Genomic DNA, 25,016 nt, shown 5'->3' on the forward strand with positions numbered 1-25,016 from the left:
TAAACAACAAATCCTCAGGATGGTGGGATGCTGATGTGAGAGAGATGGAGAGATCAAAGGATGTTGGTTTGAGGGAGAGATTTTGTTGTCGCCTCCAGAGGAAAAGATGAAGCAGAGCTGAGAGGAAATGAGAGAAACGGGGCAGGAGGATTCAGAGGGAGAGGGGTTGGTGGAGCTCCAGCTTCGGCTCCAGCTTCTCCTCATTCAGGTTTCGCACCTGGAAAATCCTCGGTAAAGTCCTAACAGTCCGAACAGCCACAGCTGGTAAGAAACGGCCAATCAGAGAGGCTCAAATTCTGTTGCCATGGAGCTAATGGAGGACTGAAGCTCAAGGTTGAGCTTTGCAGAACATGGTGGATAAATTCAATAATTTGAATGAAATCCATTTTTTGATCAATGTGAATTCAGCAGATGTGGCACAGTCTCTTATTCCTGATTGTAACATAGAGTTGCTGAGGCTTGTGGGTACTATACTGCCACTCCACTTAAAAAAACAAACCAAAGCATAACCAAATGATTGATTTGTTGGAGACCTGTAAATGAAGCCAACATATATCACGCTTAAAGTCTTATAATCTCATTAAAGGGGCAAAACATTTTAACAAATGCTACCATCAATACCATTAAAATTGTATGATATTAAAGTGATAATTCAGCTTATTTGACGTACGGTTCTGTGAGGTACTTATCTATAGTCAGTGTATTACCTGCGGATCAGTGAGATGTGCTGCAGTGGACGCGACCACAGCGGATGGCCCCGTCCACTGCAGCGCATCCCTAATCCTCTGTGCCAGAGCTTCCAGCTACTTCCCAAACTGGAAGCACGCTGATCCCAGTCTACTGCACAGACTTTAGATAACTACCACACATAACCCAAGGTCAATTAACGCCAAACAAAAAAAAAACGAATTTCATGATTTTGATGACAAATGTATTCATAAATTCCAGAAACTGGAAATATTCAAATTAAGTACAATCACCTTTAGGCATTGCAATTAAGTAAAATATATGAATAAATATACATAGCTACTTCCTACTTATGGTACCATCAAAAAAGACACACACACACCCAGGAAGTTTATTCGACGGCTGTTCAACCATGTTTACTACAGTATTGTTCCCATCTACAGTTATCAGCACAGCTTGTTGAGTTCTTTTTTAACATCATCATAGATATTTTCACCACTGGTTTATTTTTCTGCTCGTTCACTCAGGATGTTTAAGCAGCATTATCAAAAAAACTTAGAGCACATCCTTACATACATACTGTACATACAATACATACAAACCAAAGCACACATACTCATACACACACGTCCTAGTATAGCGCCACTCTGGTATATACAGATATATAGAATGAGTAAAAAAAAATCTGTTTTCAGTTTTACATCTTAATATAAGAGTCATACCAAAGACATGGCCACCGAGTGAGTAAACAATAGATAAATAGATATAAAACAAATACAAAAATAAATAAACATAAATACTTGCATCAATTAATAAAAGATGATTTGAGTTTTTTTTAACTCACTGTTTACTTTTTAACATGTTTTTGTTCAAGTCAATATATAACCAGCGCACCATTTTTAATTGTTATTTTACCTCAACGACAAAGGACTGGTTCATTGGAGAAAGCGAAGCCTCAACCTTGGCCCATGACTGGGACGTTAGTGTATGCATCATCTGTACATCGTAGCCTTCAGGCCCATCATATGTGACATGATCACGTTTGACAAAGAGTCATTGTTTTCAGCACCATTAACATCGCCGTGACTGTCATCACTGTACCAACCACAACTTCAGGCAGGACACAACACTGTCTGGATAATAAAACTATTATTATTAATTTTTTTAAAAATCATATTCCTGATCTTCCTGATCAACCACAAACCTTGTTAGGGTAAGAGAGCTTATATACTTGATTTAGCAATACACATGACTGTGCATGATGGCCACTCGGTGTATCCTAAAATTGTTCACAATCTCACTTCCACAAGATGCAAATGGACACATGAAAAAGTGGGCAGTGAGGTAAAGTCAGCAGCAGACAGAGCTCGGACGAAGACAACAACAGAAAGTTTCTGCCCCTTTTTGTGTCTTGATCTCAACATCAACAACTGAGTAGCATCGATGAAGACTCCAGAGCAAGTTGACCTGACTACTGGTCTGTTCATCATGAAATCTGGACAGGATATTTGTCATCATCATTCCTTTTTTGGGGGGCATTTTACCTTTGACAGTTTACAGTTGACAGTCTAGAGAGAGAGCGGGAAATGCAATAAACATCCTCCGGCTGGCAATCAAACCATGGATGTTGCATGACTGTCGGGCCACCAAATGCCCTCCGAGAGAATGATTCCCATTGACGTCGGTGTCCCCTTGCCCATTACCACTATTAGGCCAAAATTTTCACTGATATAAAACAGGGGAAGTTCTCAAGGAAGATATTAAGTTGTCAGCTGAGGATAATTGGCCCTGGTCTATGCTCCTCCTCTTATCTTCTAGATAGACATAGGTAAGTATGTGAACAATGCTGCTCCTATGAAAATGCATTGTTGATAAGTAAGTATATAAACTCCTCTTAGTGATTGCTCTACTTTTTAACTTTAAGTACACACAAGACTAGAAATTTTACCCTTGGGACTACCTGCAATACCTCAGAATATACACATGCATCATCAGCATACAGGTGATAATCAAACCATTCTGGATCCTGCAACAATGAATGCATTTTTGTTGACCCTGGACGACAGCAGGAGGGAAATGCTAAAATATTCGTCTGATTGTGTAACAGGGTAGAGATTGTAACAGGTTCATACATGTTCAACAGCTTATTGAATATCTAGAATCAAAATATTTTGACACAAGTTTAACATGAGCTTTACTGTGCCATAAGATTTTGTGCTTGTGCCAGTCAACCATGAATTGGTGACCCCTGAACATCGGCATCTTCAGTTAAACTATTTCATGAACTGGGGGCCTTTCTAACTGCACAGTATCTCAAATGCATCGTCAAACGTGTTTTGATGAACATGCTTTTTGAGATGCGGTCACATAGTGAATGTAATGTTTTCTAGAGAAATCCTTTCAAGTGCATTGCTATTAATGTTAAGACCTTCTGATGTCGTTATCTAAAGCAATCACAACACTGGTTTCAGTGTTTTGGGATGGACCTTAAGACCTCCCACTTCATAACAAATCAGCTCACCTTAAATGCACTGACTAACACCAAAGGCTTTTAAAGAAAATCATGTCTTTGAACGTCAAAGACAGACTGCCAAAGAGAAATGTGTTGTGTTATATGACATAAGACATAGGTTAGCTTTGATGTTAGTGTTTTTTTTTTTTTTAAATGATCTTCCTTCAGGTACTGCTGCTGACCATGCTTGACTTTCTCAGCCTCCAGCTGCTTCTAATTGATAGTAACACACATTCATACCTGGGAGCTACCGTGTTGGTTACTGATCGGCTCAGCTGAAGCATACCAAAATAAATCCAGCCCTTACATAGGCCACATGCTTGTTTTCTTCTGGCCCAGTATACGTCTGGTTCCACAGCCCGAATCTGGCCCATATACAGCATGATTGTAAGATGCTATTTCCACATCTGGACCAATACTGGTGCACACACAGAAAATCATCCGGCTGTCAGTCAATACTAGAGGATAACAGCAGGACTTTGCCCAGATGTGGAAGTACATGCGCCTGACTTGGGCCAAGGACCCAGGCATATGTTGGGCAAGAAGTTAGCTTCTTGCTTCAGGGCATCACAACAGCATTTTAAAAGAGCATGTAAGATTTGTTATCAGTTATTACCACGTTGTTTCTTTTTTTTGTCTCTCTAGTGACCTCAGTCCAAACCTGAATCTACCAAAAACTACTTTAAATCAAAGGCCTATACATGGTTTCATTTTGTAAACAACACTGCCTTTCCAAAAGGCCAATCCCATGTCAACATTGTATTTGTAACAAGAAAGAGCTGCTATTGCTAACTAGCTAGCCTGCAAAAACATCATGGTACTTTTCATCTTTGAGTTTTTGTGATCAGTTTTCTTTTCTTTCAGCACATGTTTTGTTTCTTGTATTAACCATGTACTGGATGTGTTTGTGGGTTTTTCACATTCCAAAGAACCCTTCTTGAAATCTTTAGTTTGTTGACATGATTAAAATAATTTCTTTCCAGCAACCGTTCTCCCGAAAAACCAAACACTGGAAAATGTTTTCATAGCATGATGAGGTTGCTCAAGATAACCCCTTTATAATCCTATATGTAATATATTTGAAAAAAGTGGACAGCTCTGGATGAAATTTAGACTCTAAATGAAGCTTCTTCACCCAAATGTCATTCATCACCTAACTACAGCTTATTATAATAGCTTATGTCTGACATCTGTATTTATTCAACTGTACATCACAGGCCTGTTTGCGGTGAGTTACAGCATGCCATATGGTAGCAGCCACTGCAGAAGTCATCCACCAGTCCTGACTGATTTTTCCAAACAAGTCCTTTCTGAGGTTGGGGGTTACAGTGTAGCTGGGATGTAAACTGTGGGACTTTTGCCATGGCTGCTTTTGTAACACATATGGATGAGTGACTTATCACTTGTATCTCAGGCCCTACATTTCAGAAACAATCTGGACCTAGACTGAGCTGTGAGCCTACATTAAATGGATTCTTGTGTTCTCATGAGACTGGAGACCAAAGTAGAGGACTATATTTCTCTTTAGACACCACTGAAAATGCTAAGAGGATGGTTAGCAAATGTTGTTAGGGACATGCAATCTTTTGGAAGAATGATGGGAAAAAAAGAAAACTATTATTTCTCAGTCCTTGCTACACTAGTTGAATTCCGACCTTTCTGTATGTGTACTTTTCAGAGTCATTGCATTTCTGACAATATGAAGCATGATGCACCAAGTTAGCAATGAATTGTTGATTTGGTGGTCAAAAGTGGTGGTTAAAAGTGGGCTAAATTTGGTTGAAAACTGAAACATCTATGTTAAAATAGCCAGTTTCAATTATATTCACAGTTTTAAATGATTCATCCTGTAGGTATGTCTTGCGTCACACTGAAATATACTTATTTAAGTGCTGTAAAAATATCTCTACCCTATTATATTATACGTAACCTAGATTTAAAAAAAAGAAGAAGCAGACATCCGTTTTCAACCATATTTAGCCCAGTTTTAATGTAGATTTTTAGGCATCTTTTGACCTAGAAATCACTCAAGCAATGTTTATTGGATAGTCAGTCCCTATTTTCTGCCAGTGTCTAATTTTGCTGCCAGACCAAAATGATTGCATGTCCCGGGCAAACTCTAGCAGCCAGTCCCTAAACGTTCCCTGGTAAGTCTCTGTTGAGTCTCCGGGGTCCACAGCTCAAGTTCATGCAGCAGACTGTTTCTCAGTTATCTCAGTCTCTGCAACTTCATTGCTCTCAAATCCTTTTACTTCCTGTAATGACCATACAGGATAAAACTAAATCTAATGCTCCTTGGTCCCTGGATGAGAGATTAAATTTCTCACCTCCAAGCTTTTAGAAAAGATGAAGATTATCCCAGTTCAGAGTTGCTCCATTAACTTCCCACAGCTCATTCATGCTACTTACTCCCGGACTGCGTCCTAAGGGGAGAGCCTTGGTCCCAGATTGCGCTTCACATTTTACAATCAAGTTCTGACAACCTCTTTTCTTAAAGACACTATGTCTCCTTTCCATGCTTCTCCTGGCGTAGGCAGTCCTGGGATGAGAACTTATCTCAGGATGAGCCTTGGGCCCAGACTGCATCTTTAAGTTTAAGAGCCCCTATTGGCTTAGACAGTTGTCTCATATTCTAATACCTCTTTGCTGCCCATCATGCTACTCCTGTACTGTATCCGGGGGCTGACAGCTGACGACATCTCCAGAAGCAGGATGGTCTTGCGGAGGCGCCGATCGATAAAGTGTGCATCCCAGGCTGGGTATCGCTTTCTCGGGAGGTCAATCCGGATCACGGGGCCCTCCTGCGCACGAGATGAGGAGGAGGTCCTGTGGAGAAGTGCAGGAGAGGAGGAAGGGGAAGGACGTACCTGGAAGACAGGCAGGCAACTGTCCCTGTCTCTCTCCTTGTCCCTGTCTCTCTCCCCGGGAACCGGCTCCCCTGTGTCTTTAGTCCTGGGGAGAGTCCTTGGAGGGCTTGTAATGACCATGTCTGTTTGGGACCCTTGTGATGGGGTGAGACAGGCATCAATAACTCCTGCCACCCCTCCTGCACCTACTGCCCCCTCGTCCACACAGCCTCCCCACTGTGAGCCCAGAACAGGCCCATCAGGGTGGAGCCAGCAGTAGTACACCAACATGAAAAAGGTTCCCAGGGCAAAGCTGCAGGCCACCAGGCACACCACGACCAGGGCATAGGAATCGGAGGTGTGCGGGCCACGGTAGGTGTACCAGGCAGCGGTCAGTGCCACGTTCTCAGCCAGCGTCACAGAATAGTAGACGGTCATGCGGAAGCGGCTGGGACCCTCCTTGACATTGAACCAGCAGAAGATGTAGATGATGCCCACCACCATGTTGTAGATGATCTCCTCCCACTTGGACATGCAAAAGTCAGTCTCACCTTGGATGATCCAGAAGGTCATGACACACCTGAAAAATAACACAGTACTGATAGATATCACATATAGATATTAAGGCAAGCAAGGGGACAGACAATACTGCAGTACCTTTTAAGAACATTAACACATTTAATAAAGACTTTCTTGGTGACTTGGTGAATTTAGAATTTATAGAAAAGATATCAAGTCCTCTTCTGAAACACACACAAAAAAAAAATCTGATCACCAAAAAAACAAAAAATAACAAAAAAAACAACACACCATAAATAATCATTTTCTAAGCTTCTCATTGTGGACCTAGACTCTGTGCATCATGTCACAAATTGCTCACCAGTGGCTGACGATGAAAATGCCAAAGTAGAGCTGGAAGACGGAGGCAAAGAGGGCAAAGGCCACAGTCCTCGCCCCTATGGTGAAAAAGTGCCACAGCATCTGGGCGATCACGGCCTTGTAGGACATGGGCAGCTTGTCGTCGCGGGAGTCCCGAAGAACCTTCTGGTAGGAGGCGATCATCCAGGCCAGAGAGACCAGGGAGGCTGAGGCTGAGAGACCTGGAGAGACAGATAAAGAGAGGGACAGAGAGAGAAGGGAAGAAACAAGACACAAATAAGAAAGATATTTAGATGAAGGATGGAAATAAAAGAAAGAGAGATAACTGGCAAAAAAGCCTAATTTGGTAAAAAGATGCTCACACACTGACATTTGAAACACCAATATACAGTATTTGAGTCACATTCACTGGGAAACTTTGGTACCTTCATTGTGCCCAAATGTCTGCCAATTTATCAGCTCTCAGCTCACACCAGGGATATTGGTGATATAAGACATAATTATAAAGTACCCTGGCAGCTTATTGCAGGTGCAGAGTCCTGACACATTGTATACAGTGTGTGTTTAAGTAACAAGAAAAAGCAGAAAAGAAAATACCAAACAAATCTTGATTTTTGATCTGGTCTGACAAAGGCTGAAAAAAAGCTCGTAAATTGACCTTGTGTCAAGATATATTTGTAATATTTGAAATAGTTAAAAATAGCTACACGTGTAGGCATTGAAAGTTTACTTGAAGGTAAACTTGTCTTAGGGTCCAAGCCATGGCATCTCATAATACAACAATGTCACAATGCATGTGTGCAAGTACATAAATCATACACACAAACCTACACAAAACATGCCTAGGATCACATGTTGAAGCAGACATATTTGTATCCGTTGTGGGGATCATGAACATTGAAATCGAATTTAATGGCCAGCACCAAATTTGACTGGTATTTGTTAAGATTCTTTGGTCTGAGCCGTAGTGTTGGACAAACTGAACAACTGCTAATCGCATCTGAACGAGAAAATGGCCGCTGCTTTTTCTCAGGTCAACCAACATGTGGTGCAATGTCTCAGAATGAATGAATAAATAATCAGTTGATACTAATTGCTTACTAACAGCTCCAAAATGCTGACTGGTGATGATGAGAATAACTAGTAGTCGTAAGATTATCAGTCAACCAAACCATTACCTACAAACTCTTCTAGTTCATTCAGACTGACGTGAACCAATTTGACCAAGTCAAATGATTTTTAGCCAGCACACGTAACTGTGAGACCCAGTGCGAGCTACCCAGAGCACAGTTTAACACATCAAACATTCATGTGTGTTAATCATGCCGTCTTGCCTCAGATTAGCCTTTAATCACACTGAGAAAGCATTAAAGTTTGAGCAGAGAAAGAGCTGTGCTGACTTTGCATTTTGATATAATTCTGATCATTCTTATTTCTATGAAGAGATCAGGGAGAATTTCAGTACTCATCCCATGTAGGGATTACTGTTGTCGAATAAAGTTTTTTTTAAGGTAACTTAGATCTTCGTGCCAGCCTGCTTCAAATCCTCCACCATCATCCCTGTCCCCAAAAAACCAAGGCCCACAGGACTAAATGACTATAGACCCATTGCCCTGACCTCTGTGGTCATGAAATCATTTGAGCGCCTTGTCCTGTCCCATCTCAAATCCATCACTGACCCACTCCTGGACCCCCTGCAGTTCGCCTACAGAGCCAACAGGTCTGTAGACGACGCCGTCAACATGGCTCTCCACTTCATCCTCCAGCACCTGGACTCCTCAGGGACCTATGCCAGGATCCTGTTTGTGGACTTCAGCTCTGCCTTCAACACCATCATCCCGGCTCTGCTGCAGGACAAGCTCTCCCAGCTGAGCGTGCCTGACTCCACCTGCAGGTGGATCACCGACTTCCTGTCTGACAGGAGGCAGCACGTGAAGCTAGGAAAGCACGTGTCTGACTCCCAGACCATCAGCACTGGATCCCCACAAGGCTGCGTTCTTTCTCCTCTGCTCTTCTCCCTGTACACCAACACCTGCACCTCCAGCCATCAGTCTGTCAAGCTCCTGAAGTTTGCAGACGACACCACTCTCATTGGACTCATCTCTGATGGCGATGAGTCTGCCTACAGGTGGGAGACTGAGCGTCTGGTGACCTGGTGCAGGCAGAACAACCTAGAGCTAAACGCTCTGAAGACAGTGGAAATGATAGTGGACTTCAGGAAGAGCCCAGCCCCACCCACCCCCATCACCCTGTGTGACTCCCCCGTGGCTACCGTGGAGCATTTTCGCTTCTTGGGAACCACCATCACACAGGATCTCAAATGGGAGCTAAACATCAGCTCCCTCATCAAAAAAGCTCAGCAGAGGATGTATTTCCTGAGGCAATTGAAGAAGTTCAACCTGCCAAGGACTATGATGGTGAACTTCTACACCTCCATCATTGAGTCCATCCTCACCTCCTCCATCACCATCTGGTACGCTGCTGCCACGGAGAGGGACAATAACAGACTGCAGCGTATCATCCACTCTGCTGAGAAGGTGATTGGCTGCAATCTTCCATCCCTCCAGGACCTGTACGCCTCAAGGACTCTGAGGCGTGCAGGGAAGATTGTAGCTGACTCCTCCCACCCTGGACACAAACTCTTTGAGACACTCCCCTCTGGCAGGAGGCTGCGGTCCTTCAGGACCAAAACCTCTCGCCACAAAAATAGCTTCTTCCCATCTGCTATTAGCCTCATCAACAAGGCTAGAGAGCCCCACTGTTGCTGATCAATTGCACCAATCACCAGAAAAAATTCCTTGTATGTGAAAACATACTTGGCAATAAAACTGATTCTGATTCTGATTCTGATTCTGATTCTGATCTTTAGATCTTTAGGTCCATATGATTTGACTGTTCAGGTCCCATCCTGCTGAAATGAATACACCTCATACTGTATATGGTGTTTTATTTCTTTACTTGTATTTTCAGCATGATGTAATGTATTGACAACTGCAATGCACAATGAATGCCAGTTTCTGTTCTTTGGTTTATGGAAATTGAAAATATCTTCTCACAAGGTAAGTTCTGAAAAGTTCATTCAAACTCAATTTTGTTTGTCCAGGTCAATGATGCTATTTGACCATTAATAAAACCAAATAATAGCTCTAATCGGTCTGAAAATGTTAGTTTGTTCGCTTAGCATGATGATATGTCATGAGGAAAATTTGACTCAGGGTTAAAAATATTATAGCCTACATGATTGCATTTCTATGGCATCTCCCCCCACCCACTAACATGATATGTGAATATCAAGTGGAAGTAATTATTCTCACAAGATGTTAAGCCGCAGGCAAGAAGTGCAAGAAATGTTTTTACCCAACTTAGTGCGATAATGGTGTTGATGCTATGTATGTGTTTTTACAATAACAAAGCTTTACCAACTCATACATACTGTATGTCACATTATGTAGCAGAAAAAAACCTGGAGATGAAAAATCAAATCAAAATGCATGACAATTATTAACATTAACAGGCACCAAAAGTTGTGTAACTTAATTAAACTGCAGCAGGGAGCTTCTCCAAAATCCACAGACATCAGGAATCAGAAGTAATATCCACAGACTAACAAGCTTTAAGTCCACCATCTGACTCTGATACGTGAACAAATCTGCCGAGCCCCAAAGCTCCCCTGAGGTCTCATTCTGCTCAGCTGCAGCTCGGCGTGTACAGGAAGGGCAGCGGGCAGCAAGTGTGTACGAGAGCCGGCATCAGCAGCTGAGTCAAGTCTATGAGTTAGTACGGTAAGCCCCGAGGGGAAAACATATGCAGTCAGCCACTTGCTGCACTGCTTGTAACACTAGTCAGGGATGTCATGCTTTCATTTCTATGACTGACAGTTGGTTTGGTAACAAATAAAAGTGAGTGGGCAGGAGAAGGTGAAAGCTTTTGTCATCGATGGACTTAGAGAGTGGCCCATTTCCTGGAAGCAGAGCGTACCTGTATTATTTTGTTCATTTTTGGCCAGCACCTCTCAAGCAGCGGACTTTTAGCCACCCAGTGTCAACGCTAAAGACAAAGGGTGATTGAGAAATCACACCTTTATAATGTAGCTTACCCTGATTTTAGTTTATTATTACTCCCTCTCCTTTTATACTCTTTATTTAGTCTTCTCTAACCACTGTTTAAGGTTGCCTTTGGGGTTTGTTTTAGGTCTTTGTCACTTTGGTTTTTCCTCAGTTTTAAAGGAACTTTGTTTAGGGAAGGGCTCTATAAATATAATTATTTTCACATCAGAAAAAAAAACAAGCATGCTCTTCATGCAGCTTCATACACTTCTCTGTTAATCATTATGTTCCAAATACTCAAAGTAGTGGCAAATTATGGCTCAATCTACCACTGCTGTGTCATGCCAACAATTTCCTGGAAGTCCTTGAAGTTTGACCCTTAAGTAAATAATTATTTTGCTCTTTTCTGCTAAGGATTGCTTCCATAAAGTTCACATGGACAGTGGAGAAGTAGATACCAACCAGTCCTCCACCCTGAACAACCATTTGGCTTGTTTTTTTCAAACCTTGGATACGACTCATAGGAGTATCTCCTGAAATAGCACACCAGACCTTGGTTGTCATTGGTTACAATAATAAACACTTGGACTGTACAGACAGTAGCATACCTACTTTCATAGCCATGGTTACTATAACGGTCATGGCTTGATAAGGTTTAGGAAAAAATGGTGATTTGTGTTAAAATAAGTACTTCCTCAACATTAGGCGATTTTTGTTGTCATGGTTACAATAATAACAACATGGTTAACTTTGTTGGTTACAGATAATAGAAACAACATAAACTCTTTCAAATGAGAATTGAACACCGCTCTCCTGTATCATATTCCTGTGTTTTGTTGACCCATCCATCCACCACAACCTCCTCCTGACATGAACTTTGTTGCTCTATAAACTACATCAGTGCACTTTTCTCTTTGCTCCTGTCATCATTACTACGACCACTAGATGTCGCCCAGCAACAAAAAGTAACTATGGCTCATCATAACCTGCTGCACAGACGACCTCTGGGCTCGTTTTTTACAGGACAGTCTTGCTGATACCATATTTTCCTCTCATATTAACTGGTAACATTTGTAATCTGACATTGACCAAAGTCAATGAACAACCAACCACTTGTTGAACGAACCCACCTGAGTTTTCAAATCAAACCAGGTCCCCAGGATCCCAGCTTGAGAAAATAAACCAAAGCTGTTACACAAGAAATGAAACCAAAAACAAAGGGGATTATGGGCAGAAAGTGACAGATGCAGTTTGTTGTGCTTGGAAAGCCCAGCAAATCCCAACATTGGGAGAAACTGGAGCCAGCAAATGCCTGGGATTTGTACTCAACAGATGACTTGAATGATTAATTGGCAGTGCTGAAAGATGATTCATTTCATTGGCTGAGTTATGAAATAATCAATGAGCCTGATCGGCATTAACGCAACACAGGCCGCGAGGGAGAGCGTGCACATTTTAAAAACATTAGTGCTCATTAACAGACTGTAGGTCCCCAAAAATGTACAGAAATATGTGTGCGTGTGTGTTCGTGTGTGCACTCTGGTACTCATATCTTTACGAGGACCACTTTGGTTTTAGTCCTCACTTCTTTACGACTGTTTGAAATTTAAAACTTGTGTTTATGGTTAAGGTTATGTTTGGAATTACATGGTATGTGTGTGTGTGTGTGTGTGTGTGTGTGTGTGTTTTTTAAGGTTTTCAAATATGGGAATGCATATCACTTATTGTGTGAGCTTTTCTTCAGCCTGTGTGTGTGTTATGTGTCTATTTGTTGTGGGTTTTATTGTGCATGTTTCTTCCCCGACTGTGTGTTTTGTGCAGTTTAAATATGTGTCTGACACTTGACTTCTGTGCTTCTAGGTACATCCGAACACAGTGTGTGTGTGTATCTGAGTTGGAGAGAGAAAGTAATGTTTAATGAAGGAAGTGTGTGTGTGTGTTGAGGGCACATATCAGTATGAGAGTCTATGCTTTATTAATGCACCTCTTACAAGAAGCAGATGGGCTTTTGATTAATAAAACAAAACACACACTCTCTCTCCCTCTCTCTCTCTCTCTCTCTCTCTCTCTCTCTCTCTCTCTCTCTCTGTCTACAGCAGCCTCTGTAACAGTCAGAAATGATGGCTGATAAAATCTAATAAAATAAATTCTAGTATGACCTGAGAAGAGAAACTGAGCAGTTTTCTTATAGGATGATGCCAGTATATTTCCACTGGGTCTTATTTCCATCACTAACATCGTACTCATTAACTTTAAAGCTTGGACACAGTGACATCTGTTAAAAAAATGTCTGACAGGTAAAGAAACACGAAAACAAACTTCCTGCATCAGATTTGGACCCAATTCACTGTCTGAACATGTTTGCCTTTGAACTGAGGGATTATTATGGACATGTCAGCAGTGGTGGTTTAGTAACTAACTTTAACTACATTTACTAATAAGTATAGATATGATGTACTAGTATTTTACATGATTAAATCCTCTTCGTGCTACTTTATACTTCTACTCTGCTACTTTTAACTCTACCACATGGATCTGGCAGCTGTGGTTACTAGTTTCTTTACTGTTTTTTTGTGCTCATTGTAGTGAGAGAGCTGTGTCTCAAGTGTGAGCAGGTACCTTGGAGAGTGCAATGTTTTCATAATCGAGGACCATCAACAAACAGACTTATCCACTCAGATGAGAAACAAACTGTGAATCAGATTTTAAACCTGTTTCCTCCAACGCGTCACAGCGTCTCTCACCTTGCAGAGGGAGGACGGTGTTCCCGTGGATCATGATGCTCAGCTGAAGGACGAGCTGCGGAGCCGATTTAAGGAAGGCCTCCAGGAGGCGGAGCATGGTGATGTCAGCGCTCTCAAACATCAGCCGCCAGTGGAAGTGACGGCGAGGCCCATCGCTGTGCCAACGGCTCTGGGCTCCCAAGTAGAGGGCGTGGATATACCTGAGGGCCACAGACAGAGAGGTGTGTTTAGACTAGTGCTGCATGTCTCTTCATCACTCCTTGATGGCGCCTGTGTCAGATTCGTTAGAAGGAATCTACACAAAGCTGCTCCCAGAATATTTTTATTAATCACTGCTGTGCAACATTTTAATCAATCTGATCATCAGGCACAAAAAGCTTTAACAAACATCACATATCTGAAAAAGATGGCAATACACAACAGGTGACAGAGCTGAAAAGCCTTTGGCTGTAACCCCAGGAAACTGTCAGTGTGTCTTTAGAAAACAACAACGTGATCATCAATCAACAGCTGTCAACAAGGGAAAAGGAAAACAGTATGAGAAACAGTCACTCACAACCTTTTTGATTTTCTGCCAGCACCTAAAAACTGTACTGCTAAAAGGATTGAATGATGATGTCTTGCAACAATGTCCAACAGTGGCTGCCCTGGATGACCCAGTCTGAGGAAGTACAAAGTCTACTGCTGTACCTTAAACAAAAAGAGAAGCAGTTTTTCCTGTGGTGAATGACATATATGGAAATGATTCATGATGATGATTTTCCAGTACAACATAATTTTTTGGATTTTGATGAAAGTTTTTTTTTCAGTTTGCAGAATCAGCCCATAGATTCCTTCACTGCGCCAAACACTTACCTTCTTAAACAGTTTACTACAGGAAGTAATCATTTATTTCAAAGTGAAAAACAGTGAAACAGTCAGGGAGGGCTGTTGCTCACACTGAGGAGTTTGAGTACAATTAAAGCTGTGTAGCTGTAGCAGTGATGCTCAGTTTTTCCTGCGTAATTTATGGCAGCAATCTTCACACAAACAAATACAAGGATACAGAGTCAGAAACTTAATGACATCTTTCAGGAGAAAACGGGAACCCTTGCCACGATGCTCTCCAGAGAATCATCTTTGCCCTCACCTGTCACCGTTCAGCTCTGATGCACTTTTGTTTTGTTGTTTTTCTGGTGTCAGTGACAGCATTGGTCGCAGGTTTGCAGTGGGTCACCTGGCTCATGGTGGAGAGGTTGTTTTTTTTGTGTGTTTTTAAAGCTGAAGACAGATATTGATGTGAGAAGAGGAGGGGCTGGGTTGTTCAGAGATCTGTGACACATTTTATTCTCACCTGCTGGTGCAGCGTGGGGTCTGCAGTAAAGACGCAGAGCTGTCACAGTCCAGTTTGATAGAAAAACAAGGAAAACTGGTTTGTATTATAACTTGGGAAAAAATTTTTACAAGGCAACATGAACATGAGCAGCATGAACATAAAATATGCTTATATTTTTAGATATATAGGCACTAACAACTCCTTCCTTGTATTCCCAAGGGAAACCAATAATTCATGATTACAGATGCTTACAGCTAAATACAGCATTATGTAGAGGGCGTGGATATACATACATACTACATATGTGATGAAAAAAAAGTCTTAGTGTTTTAAAGACCCCCGCAGATGAAAATCAAGTGTTTAACTTTAACATGTCTGTATGATGCTTTTTTTTAAATACAATACAGACGTATAATTCAAAATAAACATCAATCAGTACAGCAAGCCAGAGTTTTCATTAGCATAACCACTAACACTGTGTCAGCCACTGCCAGTTCCAAACATAAAGAAATAAAAGATGCTAACTATGTTAACTGTTCTGATACGTCTCCTAGTTGTTGATTTTGGTCAAAACAGACTCCCAATCTGAGTCTGACTGAGGCTCAAACATGTGGCTGAGTCTCTCTGATGTTTCCTCCTCTAACCATCTTGATGCTCTCTGCTCTTTCACCCGACAGCCTAGCGCAGTGGTGGGGGTGATGAACGAACAGTGATCAACAAAGGGATGTTGGGATATATTTTTAAAAACACTGGACACCTTCATCTCTTCAGGCCACAAGGGGTCAGCAGCCGAAACAGTTGGGAAAAGTGGATGATTAGGAAAATGTGGCTGAATTGTGTCTGGTGTCAGACAGTATGGGAGGAAGGGCTGATGCATCATGGGTGAAGAGGCTGGCAGACAGTAGTAGTAGTACGGCAGGACAGACGGGTTGTGGAGGAGAAATGAAACTCGCTGGAGGAAAAGTGAGACGACACTCACTTCCTGCGCTTCTGCATCCCCAAGCAGATTTTAAATAGGGGTAAAAATAACCCAGCAGTGTATACACACACACACACACACACACACACACAGACACACACACACACACGTCAGCATATATAACGATTTTCAATTCTGCAAAATACAGACAAGCATGGATACACATGTGTATGTGGATGCACAAATGCAACAAACAACAGTCCTATACACCTAAAACACACAGACACACATGGGATTTGTCTCATGTCCACACACACACACACACACACACACAGTGACAGACAGGCAGCGAGGCCAGGAAGGCAGCCTGGAAATCTGTAGCTCTGCAAATAATTTGCTGGCCAAGCACTGCCAGCACTCCTCCAGTCAATCCCTATGTCCCTCTGTCTCTCTCTCCATCTCCACCTCTGTGACTCCATTAGTCTGTCTCTGTTTCTGTCTTTCATTCTTTTATCTCTTTTATGTCTGTCTATCTCTTTTCTGTTCATTCTCTGCAGCTTTTTTTTCTCTCTTTCTTTTTCCTCCATTGTGGTCCAGCCTGAAAAATCTCAACAACTATTGGACGGAATGTGTTCACACATACAGGCTGAACAGTAAATAACATCATAAGGTCAAAATTTGAATTTGTTTATGATGAAATACCTGCAAAACCACAGACATTACCAACAGCCACAACATTTGTTTCCATGGTAAACATACCAGCTAAACATGAGCATGTTAGCATTTAGCTGAAAGCGCCACCGTGTCTGAGCGCAGCCTCACAGAGCTGATAGTGAGGCTGTGTCTGTGTTTTCCTTTGCAGCTGGTGTCTGCATCTTGATTCAGCGTGTTGTGATTGTTTTTTAAAGACTCAGTATGCGTCTCTCTCCTTTAGTCTTCTTTCTGCATCTGTATTTCTCTGTTTATCTGTTTATTTATTTCTCCTTTCTGCCTCTCCCTTTACGTCTTCCTTACTTCTTCACTACCTCTTTCATCCTCTACCTTTTTTCAGTGTTACTTCTTTTCTTTCTCCCTCAATTTATCTTCATCGCTTCCTTTTCTTTTTTTGCCCCCTTTCCTTTGCTTGTTATCTCTCATTTTGTTTCTCTCTCAATCCAATTTCATGCAGCCATTGTCTTTCTCTCTCATTTCTCTCACTCTCTCTCTTTCTCTCCATCCCATTTATTTTGTTCTTCCCTCCGGCGTTTTCTCTGCCTCGAGCTTCCAATCTATCAAATCTATATGAATCCTCCTCCACTCTACTCCTATCTCCATCACTTCTCTTTTCTCCTCCCCTGTATGCTTTATACTCGTCTTTATCTTCCTCCTCGTCTCCTCCCCTCTCCTCTCCTCCTCTCCACTCCTCTCCGCCAAAAACTCCACTATCTACAAGGCCACAGTTGGACCGTTGAGACCCTGAGCATTTGTTAAAAGAGCTTGTGTGTGTGTGTGTGTGTAGAGTCTTGGAGAATTGCGGCCAAGTTTGATGTTGAACCAAGAATGAACCCAGGGAGAGAAACTCACACACAGAGAAATTAAACCGTTACATGCACTTCATTTAAATCTCTTTTGAATGAATATTACAGGTCAAGGGATGAAACACAGCGATCAGCAGCAGAGACCAGAGATTAGTAATTTAACCCAAATCACCAGAAGCAGCAGCGACTCTTTTAACATGAGTTCATCGGGATGTCACGAAAGTTGTTGTGTTTATCAGCAACATAGAAAGAAAAAGAAAGAAGCAGTATCTGTGTTTTAAGTGTCAAGTGATTAATGAAGTAAAGTCAGCAGGAAAAAAACTCACTGATTCATTTATGAATAGTTCCAGTAACAGGAGTCTGTCGATGAAGAAGTTCAACATTGTTCAGTAACACTTTGGCCCTGAATTCAGTCGGTCAGGGAACGTTTACTCCCAGGCCTGATGGAGCCTCCTGTAAGCTCTACACAGGGTTAGAGATGGTTCAGTTTGCTGAGGTTTGACTCGTGGAACTTGTTGTAAGTGATGCAGAACTTTGAACTGAGTTTTAGTGAGAAGACGAGGACAGTGGGAGAAGAAGACAACTGGCTTGTTGAGGAGGTTTGAGGACTTAGTAAATAATGCAGAGGCTGGTTGGGTTTGTGTTGAGATCACAGCATTGCAAATTCCTAAAAGTACTGACAGTACTGGCAGAACAGAAGCTGTGGTGTTAGCTGCGGCAGTAGCAGCAGTAATTGTAGTAGAACAAACTGTCCTCATAAGAAAAACTACAGTGTAACTCAGAGTGTGACGTTGTTATAAAGTCTTCAGGGCTCAGACTAGTGCACATCGCTCACTACCTCATCATCCATGACAATAATAATAATCAATAATAAATCGTTTGTCCATGTTGTTTAGAAACAGTTTCTCATCTGATGCCATCGACACTGTTTGTCAGGGCTCAGACATCAGGCTCACTTTTGATTAACTTCAGCCACAAAAACAACTTAGCTTGGTTTATTGATTATTTATTTAAGAGTTCTTTAATATTACTTGTGGGGTTTAATGTTGCTATTTTACCATTGTTATGCATTATTGATTATTCATGTATTGATTATCAGCTGCTGTCCTGTCTAAGGGCTGAGGAAGAGACACAGCAAATTAATTTCATTACATTTGAATGTACATCTGTACTTTTAATGTGTATGATGACAAACTTGAAGGTGAACTTTAGGAAACATTGTGGCTTTGGGTTGAAAGTACTGCTTTGTTAAGGTCATGGTTGCAATAAGGTTTGTGAACAATCAAAGTCATGAGCAAGGAAACCAACGTTGACTGTTGGTAGAAAACTAGAAACAACCAGCAGGCTCCTGTGTTACAGCCCCAACCTCTTCCCTCCACTGAAATTGCGACTCCTCCGCTCTCAATGGACAAGAGTCATAATCACTGCAGCCTCTAGAGGTCTTTGTCACTTGAATGTAAACATATGCTGTTTTAGGGGATTTGCTGAAGGGGGGACAGTCCAGTTCACAACAAACAATGCATAAAGGCATGCTCTTCTGCAACAGCTTGCAATGTCTCAAATTGTTGCTGGGTCTGTGAATGCCTCATTTGCTTAATTGCAGAGGTTCGGGGATGAGTGTGACACAAGAACCATGCAGCAAGCCTCGGGGAAAAAGGCAACAGTTTGGCGAAGACCGTTGGCTTCTTCAATGTGACAGTGTCTTTGTGCACAAAGCCAGGTCTGTCAAGAAATGGTTTTCCCAGGCTGGCTTGGAGGAACTCGTCAACAACCTCGTCCAGCACCTTGGGGATGATCTGGAATGCTGACTGTGAGCCAGACCTTAATGCCCAACACCAGTGGTGGATCTCACTAAAGCTTTAGTGGCTGAATGGGAGCAAATCCCTGCAGCCAGGTTCAAATATCTGCTGGAAGGTCTTCCCAAATTAGTGGAAGCTGTTATTTGCATACCCTCACCCACCTGTCACTCAAAGTGCTCATGCCCCCAGTTATACACTGCTTTAAAGCATAATAAAATTTAAACAGGTGAGTTATATAAAGATTCACCCCCTGGACAGTTGTCATGAAGGAGGAAATCTACGGTGGCCCTGAGCGCTCAACACACTGCAGCTTAAGAAGACACATGCAAACAGACACAGACACACTTGTTCAATGCTTTTAACTTCAAGAGTCACAAACCATTGAATGACACGTGCACATGTATGTATTGTAATACATACATTATAAGTGCGCCCCAGTCGGGTCCATCACTTTTTTTGTGTCCCCTATAAACACTTTCATTGTGTTCTGAGTATTTGCACATTAACACATGTTGTCAAACTGATTGGAAGAGCTGCAGTTTTTGACAGCTCAGCGTCATTTTTCAGCCTCTTCATTAATACCCATTGTTTTGTAATGAGATGTTGAACTATCACATGTGGTTGGAGAAGTCGAAGTATACTCACACTCTGAGCATTTCCATTTTTTATAATTAGGATCATTATTATAACAACTATTGTCACAGCTAGGACATCAATTCACAGACCACAAATTTTTCATCATTACGGCTCATTGACTTGAAACTGATCAGCAGACGCACATCCAGGTCACAGCGAGAGGCGATAAACAAAGGCCAGGAAACAGATATTAGAGTCAGCTGTAATTAATGATTTGTTTACCTGAAGGAACAAATGTGACCAATAACAACCCTGATGATAATGGAAGTGGACAGTTGGCACCAGGAGGTTGTTAAATCACTTTATCATTTTCCCATGATTCATTTTATGTCTGTTTCTTACCAACAACATCTGTGTTGTTTCTGATGTCATGACTCTACATCTTAACCGCGGTGACATCACCGACAGTCAGGCCGTTACCATAAATCCTCCATCGAGGAGAGCACATGAGAGCGGAGAGCACAGGAAGGAAACAGGGGCGGAAAGAGAGAGAGAGTGAGAGCAGAGGCAGAAAGAGGGGAAACAAGTGTTTATTAATAACTCGTCCCTGCAGTTGATCAAAGGCTTGTCTGGAGTTCTGACCCGCCCCCTCGTCAGTCTCCACGGCGATAAATTGGTAGCGCCAGGCTTTTAATGAGCCGCTTATCTGTTAGCTTGACACACACACACACACACACACACACACACAGAAAATTTTTATATATTCTGCAAAAAGAGAGGGAGAGAGGGAAAGAGAGAGAGAGCTCTTTAACCTTCAACACTTGTCTGAAGAGACTCTCAACCTGCCCATTACCACGCCAGCAATCAGTGGCATTTACTGCCTCTCTATGTGTGTGTGTGTGTGTGTGTGTGTGTGTGTGTGTGTGTGTGTGTGTGTGTGTGTGTGTGTGTGTGCGTATGTGTGTGTGTATACGTGTGTGCGCACTCCATGATAAAATGTCTCTTATGAAACACAAAGTGCTGGTTCTCTCTTCTGATTGGTTGAGTCACAGTGGTTGGAAGCTGTTGCGCAAGACCTTAGATATATAAGAATAAATGCTGCGGTGCTTTTAGCGGCGGTCCAGGCCGACTGGAAGATGTGACTTTTGTTGTTTGACTTCCTTCCATCAAAACGTGGCCTCAGACCGGCAGCTCGCTCTGGGTCATGTGGTGCTGAAGCTGAAATTACAGTCGAGTGTTGTAACTGTTCCATCACATGCACATGCATGACATCCTCTGGGCTACGTCCCGTTTGAGCAGGACTAAAAAACGAGGAAGTAGATGATGAGCTTCTTCCCTTACAGCCAATCAAATCTGCTCATTTTAAACCATATTAGCATAAAGCAGTAACATCATTGTTCTGTCACAGGCTGACAATCAGACTGGCTCACAGGCTGACTCTGATCTACCTCTAACACATGAGCACACGTCTTGCAAACATGAACACGTTGCAGGAACAGGGCACTGTTTGCACTGCTCAGCTGCAGCACAGCAAATGTAAATGTAACTGCAAATGTGACTTTGATCTGATTGGTCTTTTACCCTTCAATACCAGAGCTAACAAAACACTGTCTGTCCACGGTGCAAGCTACAGTGCAACTTTGTTTACTTTGTCTCCTGCGTTCAGCCGGAGCTCAGCCTGCCAGCTGTTATCAGTCAACACCAACACACTCCTCCAGCTGCTGAGAAGATGCAGAGGAACATCTCTGATATTTCCCTAAAGTCGCACAAACAAGCAACGTCCTGTGATCTGGTGAAAAATGTCCTCTTAAGTAGCAAAGGTGGAAGTAGCATAAACTCAAGAGGTGGTTGTTTGTGTTCCTTCTCATGTCATAAACTTTGGTTTCTTTTAACCACGACCACAACTTAACCAAGCAGTTTTAGTTGCATTAACTTAACCAAACCAGACCATAGCCAACTCATCCGATCACTGTTTTGTTCTTAAGGTATGAGGATTTTGGGTGCTCCTCAGTTAACCAGCAGTTAGCATGTTAGAAACTACTGGAAGTGAACATGTTACCAGGCATTTAAACAAACACTGCCTTGTGCTATGACACAGTGATGGATATTGTGATCTACTATGATTTTTAAGTGTTGAAAACTTTAACCACACAGGCCAAAAACCACTGCAGAGTCTGGAGTCAGGGTTGCATCTTAATAAACTGCATTCCAGCAAACAAATAATATGCAAGTCTGAGTTTTGTTGATTTGTCGTAATTTACAGTCAATTACATGTTTAATCTCTAAAATCCTTTGCAGTGGGCCTATACAGTTTACTACAGAGCTTCTGCTCCGTGTCGACATGATTGTATCACATCATTTCTGCAGATTTGTCAGCCGCATTCTCCCAAAGGTGTTCAACTGGATTCAGGTCTGGTGACAGGGGAGGTCACTGAAGTTCATGAACTCATTGTCAGGTTTGTTAAACTGGTTTGAGTTGACTTTTGCTTTGTAACATGGAGCATCATCCTGCTGGAAGTAGCTTTTAGAAGACAGTAAACTGTGGCCATAAAGGGACGAACCGACCACGACCCAACCATCTGCAGCCTCAGCAGAAATCCAGATCCATCAGACCAGACTTTGTTTTCTAGTCTTCAACTGTCCAGTGTGAGTCTGTGTCCACTGCAGCCTCAGGTTTCTGTTCTTGGCTGACAGGAAGTGGCACTGGATGTGGTCTTCTGCTTTTGTAGTTCATCCACCTCAAGGTTGGACGTGTTGTTCAGTCTGATGCTTTTCTGTTCTCCACAGTTGTAAAGAGTGATCATCTGCCACCAGTCTGACCTCTCTCCTCTGACCTCTCTCATCAACAAAGTGTTTCTGTCCACAGAGCTGCTGCTCAGAAACACTCAAACCAGCCTGTATGACAACAACAACATGCCACAGTTCACATGAACTGGAGCTCCTGACCTGCAACTGCAAGACTTTATGCATCACTGTGCTGCCACATGATTGGCTGATGGGATCATTGCATGAATAAGCAGGTGTACAGGTGTTCCTAATAAAGTGCTTGGTAAAGATGTAGCATATAATATGGTTTTGGGACACACACTTGTAGTGTGTTGTTCTATGTGTTGAAAAGTTAGTGAGGAGCAGCAGAGCCAATGATCTACAGAGATACGTGGAGATTTCTGGTGACGTATTCACCTGTTATATTCATTCAAGTTTCACTTTGTCTCTTTTGCGCATACAACACATCAACAACGGGACGGGAAGGTTCCTGCAGCTGTGCACTTTGTGATTTATGGACGGTTTGTTTTTACCTACAAACAGTTACACAGTTATTGAATGTTTAAAAATGCAGCGGTGATATGGAGCCAGACAGGCATACGTTACTGTGCCAGCATCATGTCAGATCACGAGCAGCCCCCCCCCCCCCAGCAGAGATGAAAAGCCCCCTGCAGTGGGCGGATGGAGGTTAGAACAGTCAGCCTCCTGCTAGTCTGTGAATAATGCAGCTGTCAAAAAGCTCACAATTAAACACATTGAATACACACAGGACAGCCCTGGGCTCTGCTCCTCCTCTCAGCCTGAACGCACACACACACACACACACACACACAGTACACTGTATACACACAAGCAAAAAACACACGCTATTTACATGCAGGTGAACACACACAGCCACCTATAATCCCATAGATACACATTTGTACATTAAGGGAAATTAACACACACACACACACACACACACACACACACACACACACACACACACACACCCCTTAATAAAAGCAGTGCTTCAATATAACTTATTCAGCTTTTCCCTCATGAATACACATATCTGTGAATTATGTTTGGTTTGTGAAGGTTGTTTAGTGATAAACATTATTGACTCTGAAATGTCTAAAGTTTCTCTTTGCAACAGTGAAATTAATCATGCATTTACTTTTGCTGTGGCCATCACACAATGATCAGAAAAATTTACATATATATTGTATTTTGTATAGTACAAAACTTTCCATTTATTTAGCTCTTTCCCAGATATGGTGTAAATGGGGACTATGAGACATTTCCAGTCACAGTTGTTGGAGGTGGGATCTCTCTGTGAATTTCTTCAGGTCAGAAGCTGTTAAAGTGGACCCACAGAGGCCAGTACTGTTTTGTCAGTAATGTTCCACTGGAGTACGCAGGCCCCGACGGGTCCTGTTGGTTCCCAGAATAATTTTGCATAGATTTCATGACCTGTGGACCCGGTACCTGAGTTACTCTGGTTTTGGAGGGGGGGGGGGGGGGGTATACTGAGTCTGTATACTGAGTCTGCAGAGTGCAGTGAGGTTCAGCGAGTGTTTGTATGGAAGCCCACACAGAGCAGAAATAATGTCTCCTCTCTGTGTAGAGCTCAGCTGTCAACACCGACCTACTTAGACTGCCACACCGAGAAACCCTGCACGGAGAGAGGAGGATGTGAGATTATGGGAGAGTGTGAGGGGAGGAGAGAAGAAACAAGAAGAACGAGCAGATACAGAGAGAGCGAAGAAGAGAGAAGAGAGGAAGAGCTGAGAGGAAAAGCAAAGGAAGAGGTAAAATGAGAGTAAAAGAGGGATATGACGCTCTGTGTCAGTAAAAGATAGTGTGTGTGTGTGTGTGTGTGTGTGTGTGTGCGTGTGTGTGTGTGCGATGGAAAGAAGGAAGACGAAAATGAGAGGAAGGTTGAAAGATGGAAGATGCAAAAGGAGAAAGAGAGAAAATGAGGGAGAGGAAGAAGTGGAAGAGCATCAGAGAAAAACACAGCAAGAGAGGACATGATGTTTGATGTTTGTGGGGATTTGAATGCATGCATGCATGTGTGTGTGTGTGTGTGTGTGTGTGTGTATGTGTGTATGTGTGTGTGTGTGTGTATGCGTGTATGTGTGTGTGTGTGTGTGTGTGTGTATGTGTGTATAACAGAGGTGAACGAGCATTGATCGCTGCTGCCAAAGCTGCCAAGCTCCTGATGAGATAAGATCACGCCGAGCGCTGAAGTGTTTAATTGGGAATTGTGCTTATATGTGTGTGTGTTTGTGAAGTGGGTGATGTTATCACTTAACTCAAGGGCTCAAGTTTGATCTTTTATCTGTCCGCTCCCTCTCTCTCTCTCTCTCTCTCTCTCTCTCCGTCATTCAGGAGTTGCAAAATTCAGAGCCGTCGTTCTGCTGTG

The 25,016-nt window shown here is 42.4% G+C and overlaps 1 protein-coding gene across 1 annotated transcript in view; it reads right to left on the bottom strand.

The window, feature by feature from the left end:
* Positions 1–803: 803 nt before the first annotated feature.
* xkr7b (XK, Kell blood group complex subunit-related family, member 7b) overlaps positions 804–25,016 on the bottom strand; it is a 69,659-nt gene continuing 45,446 nt past the window's right edge. Inside the window, exons 2-4 of the mRNA XM_071477478.1 lie at positions 13,715–13,914; positions 6,926–7,145; positions 804–6,625 (exon numbers count right to left, since the gene is read on the bottom strand). Coding sequence (XP_071333579.1) covers positions 5,812–6,625; positions 6,926–7,145; positions 13,715–13,914 — 1,234 coding nt within the window. The 3' untranslated portion in view covers positions 804–5,811. The remainder of the gene's footprint in view (positions 6,626–6,925; positions 7,146–13,714; positions 13,915–25,016) is intronic.

Source organism: Trachinotus anak, unplaced genomic scaffold (genome assembly GCF_046630095.1).
Source record: "Trachinotus anak isolate AG129_WGS33_773 ecotype Australia unplaced genomic scaffold, CSIRO_AGI_Tana_v1 ptg000004l, whole genome shotgun sequence".
In the NCBI taxonomy this organism is placed as follows: Eukaryota; Metazoa; Chordata; class Actinopteri; order Carangiformes; family Carangidae; genus Trachinotus; species Trachinotus anak.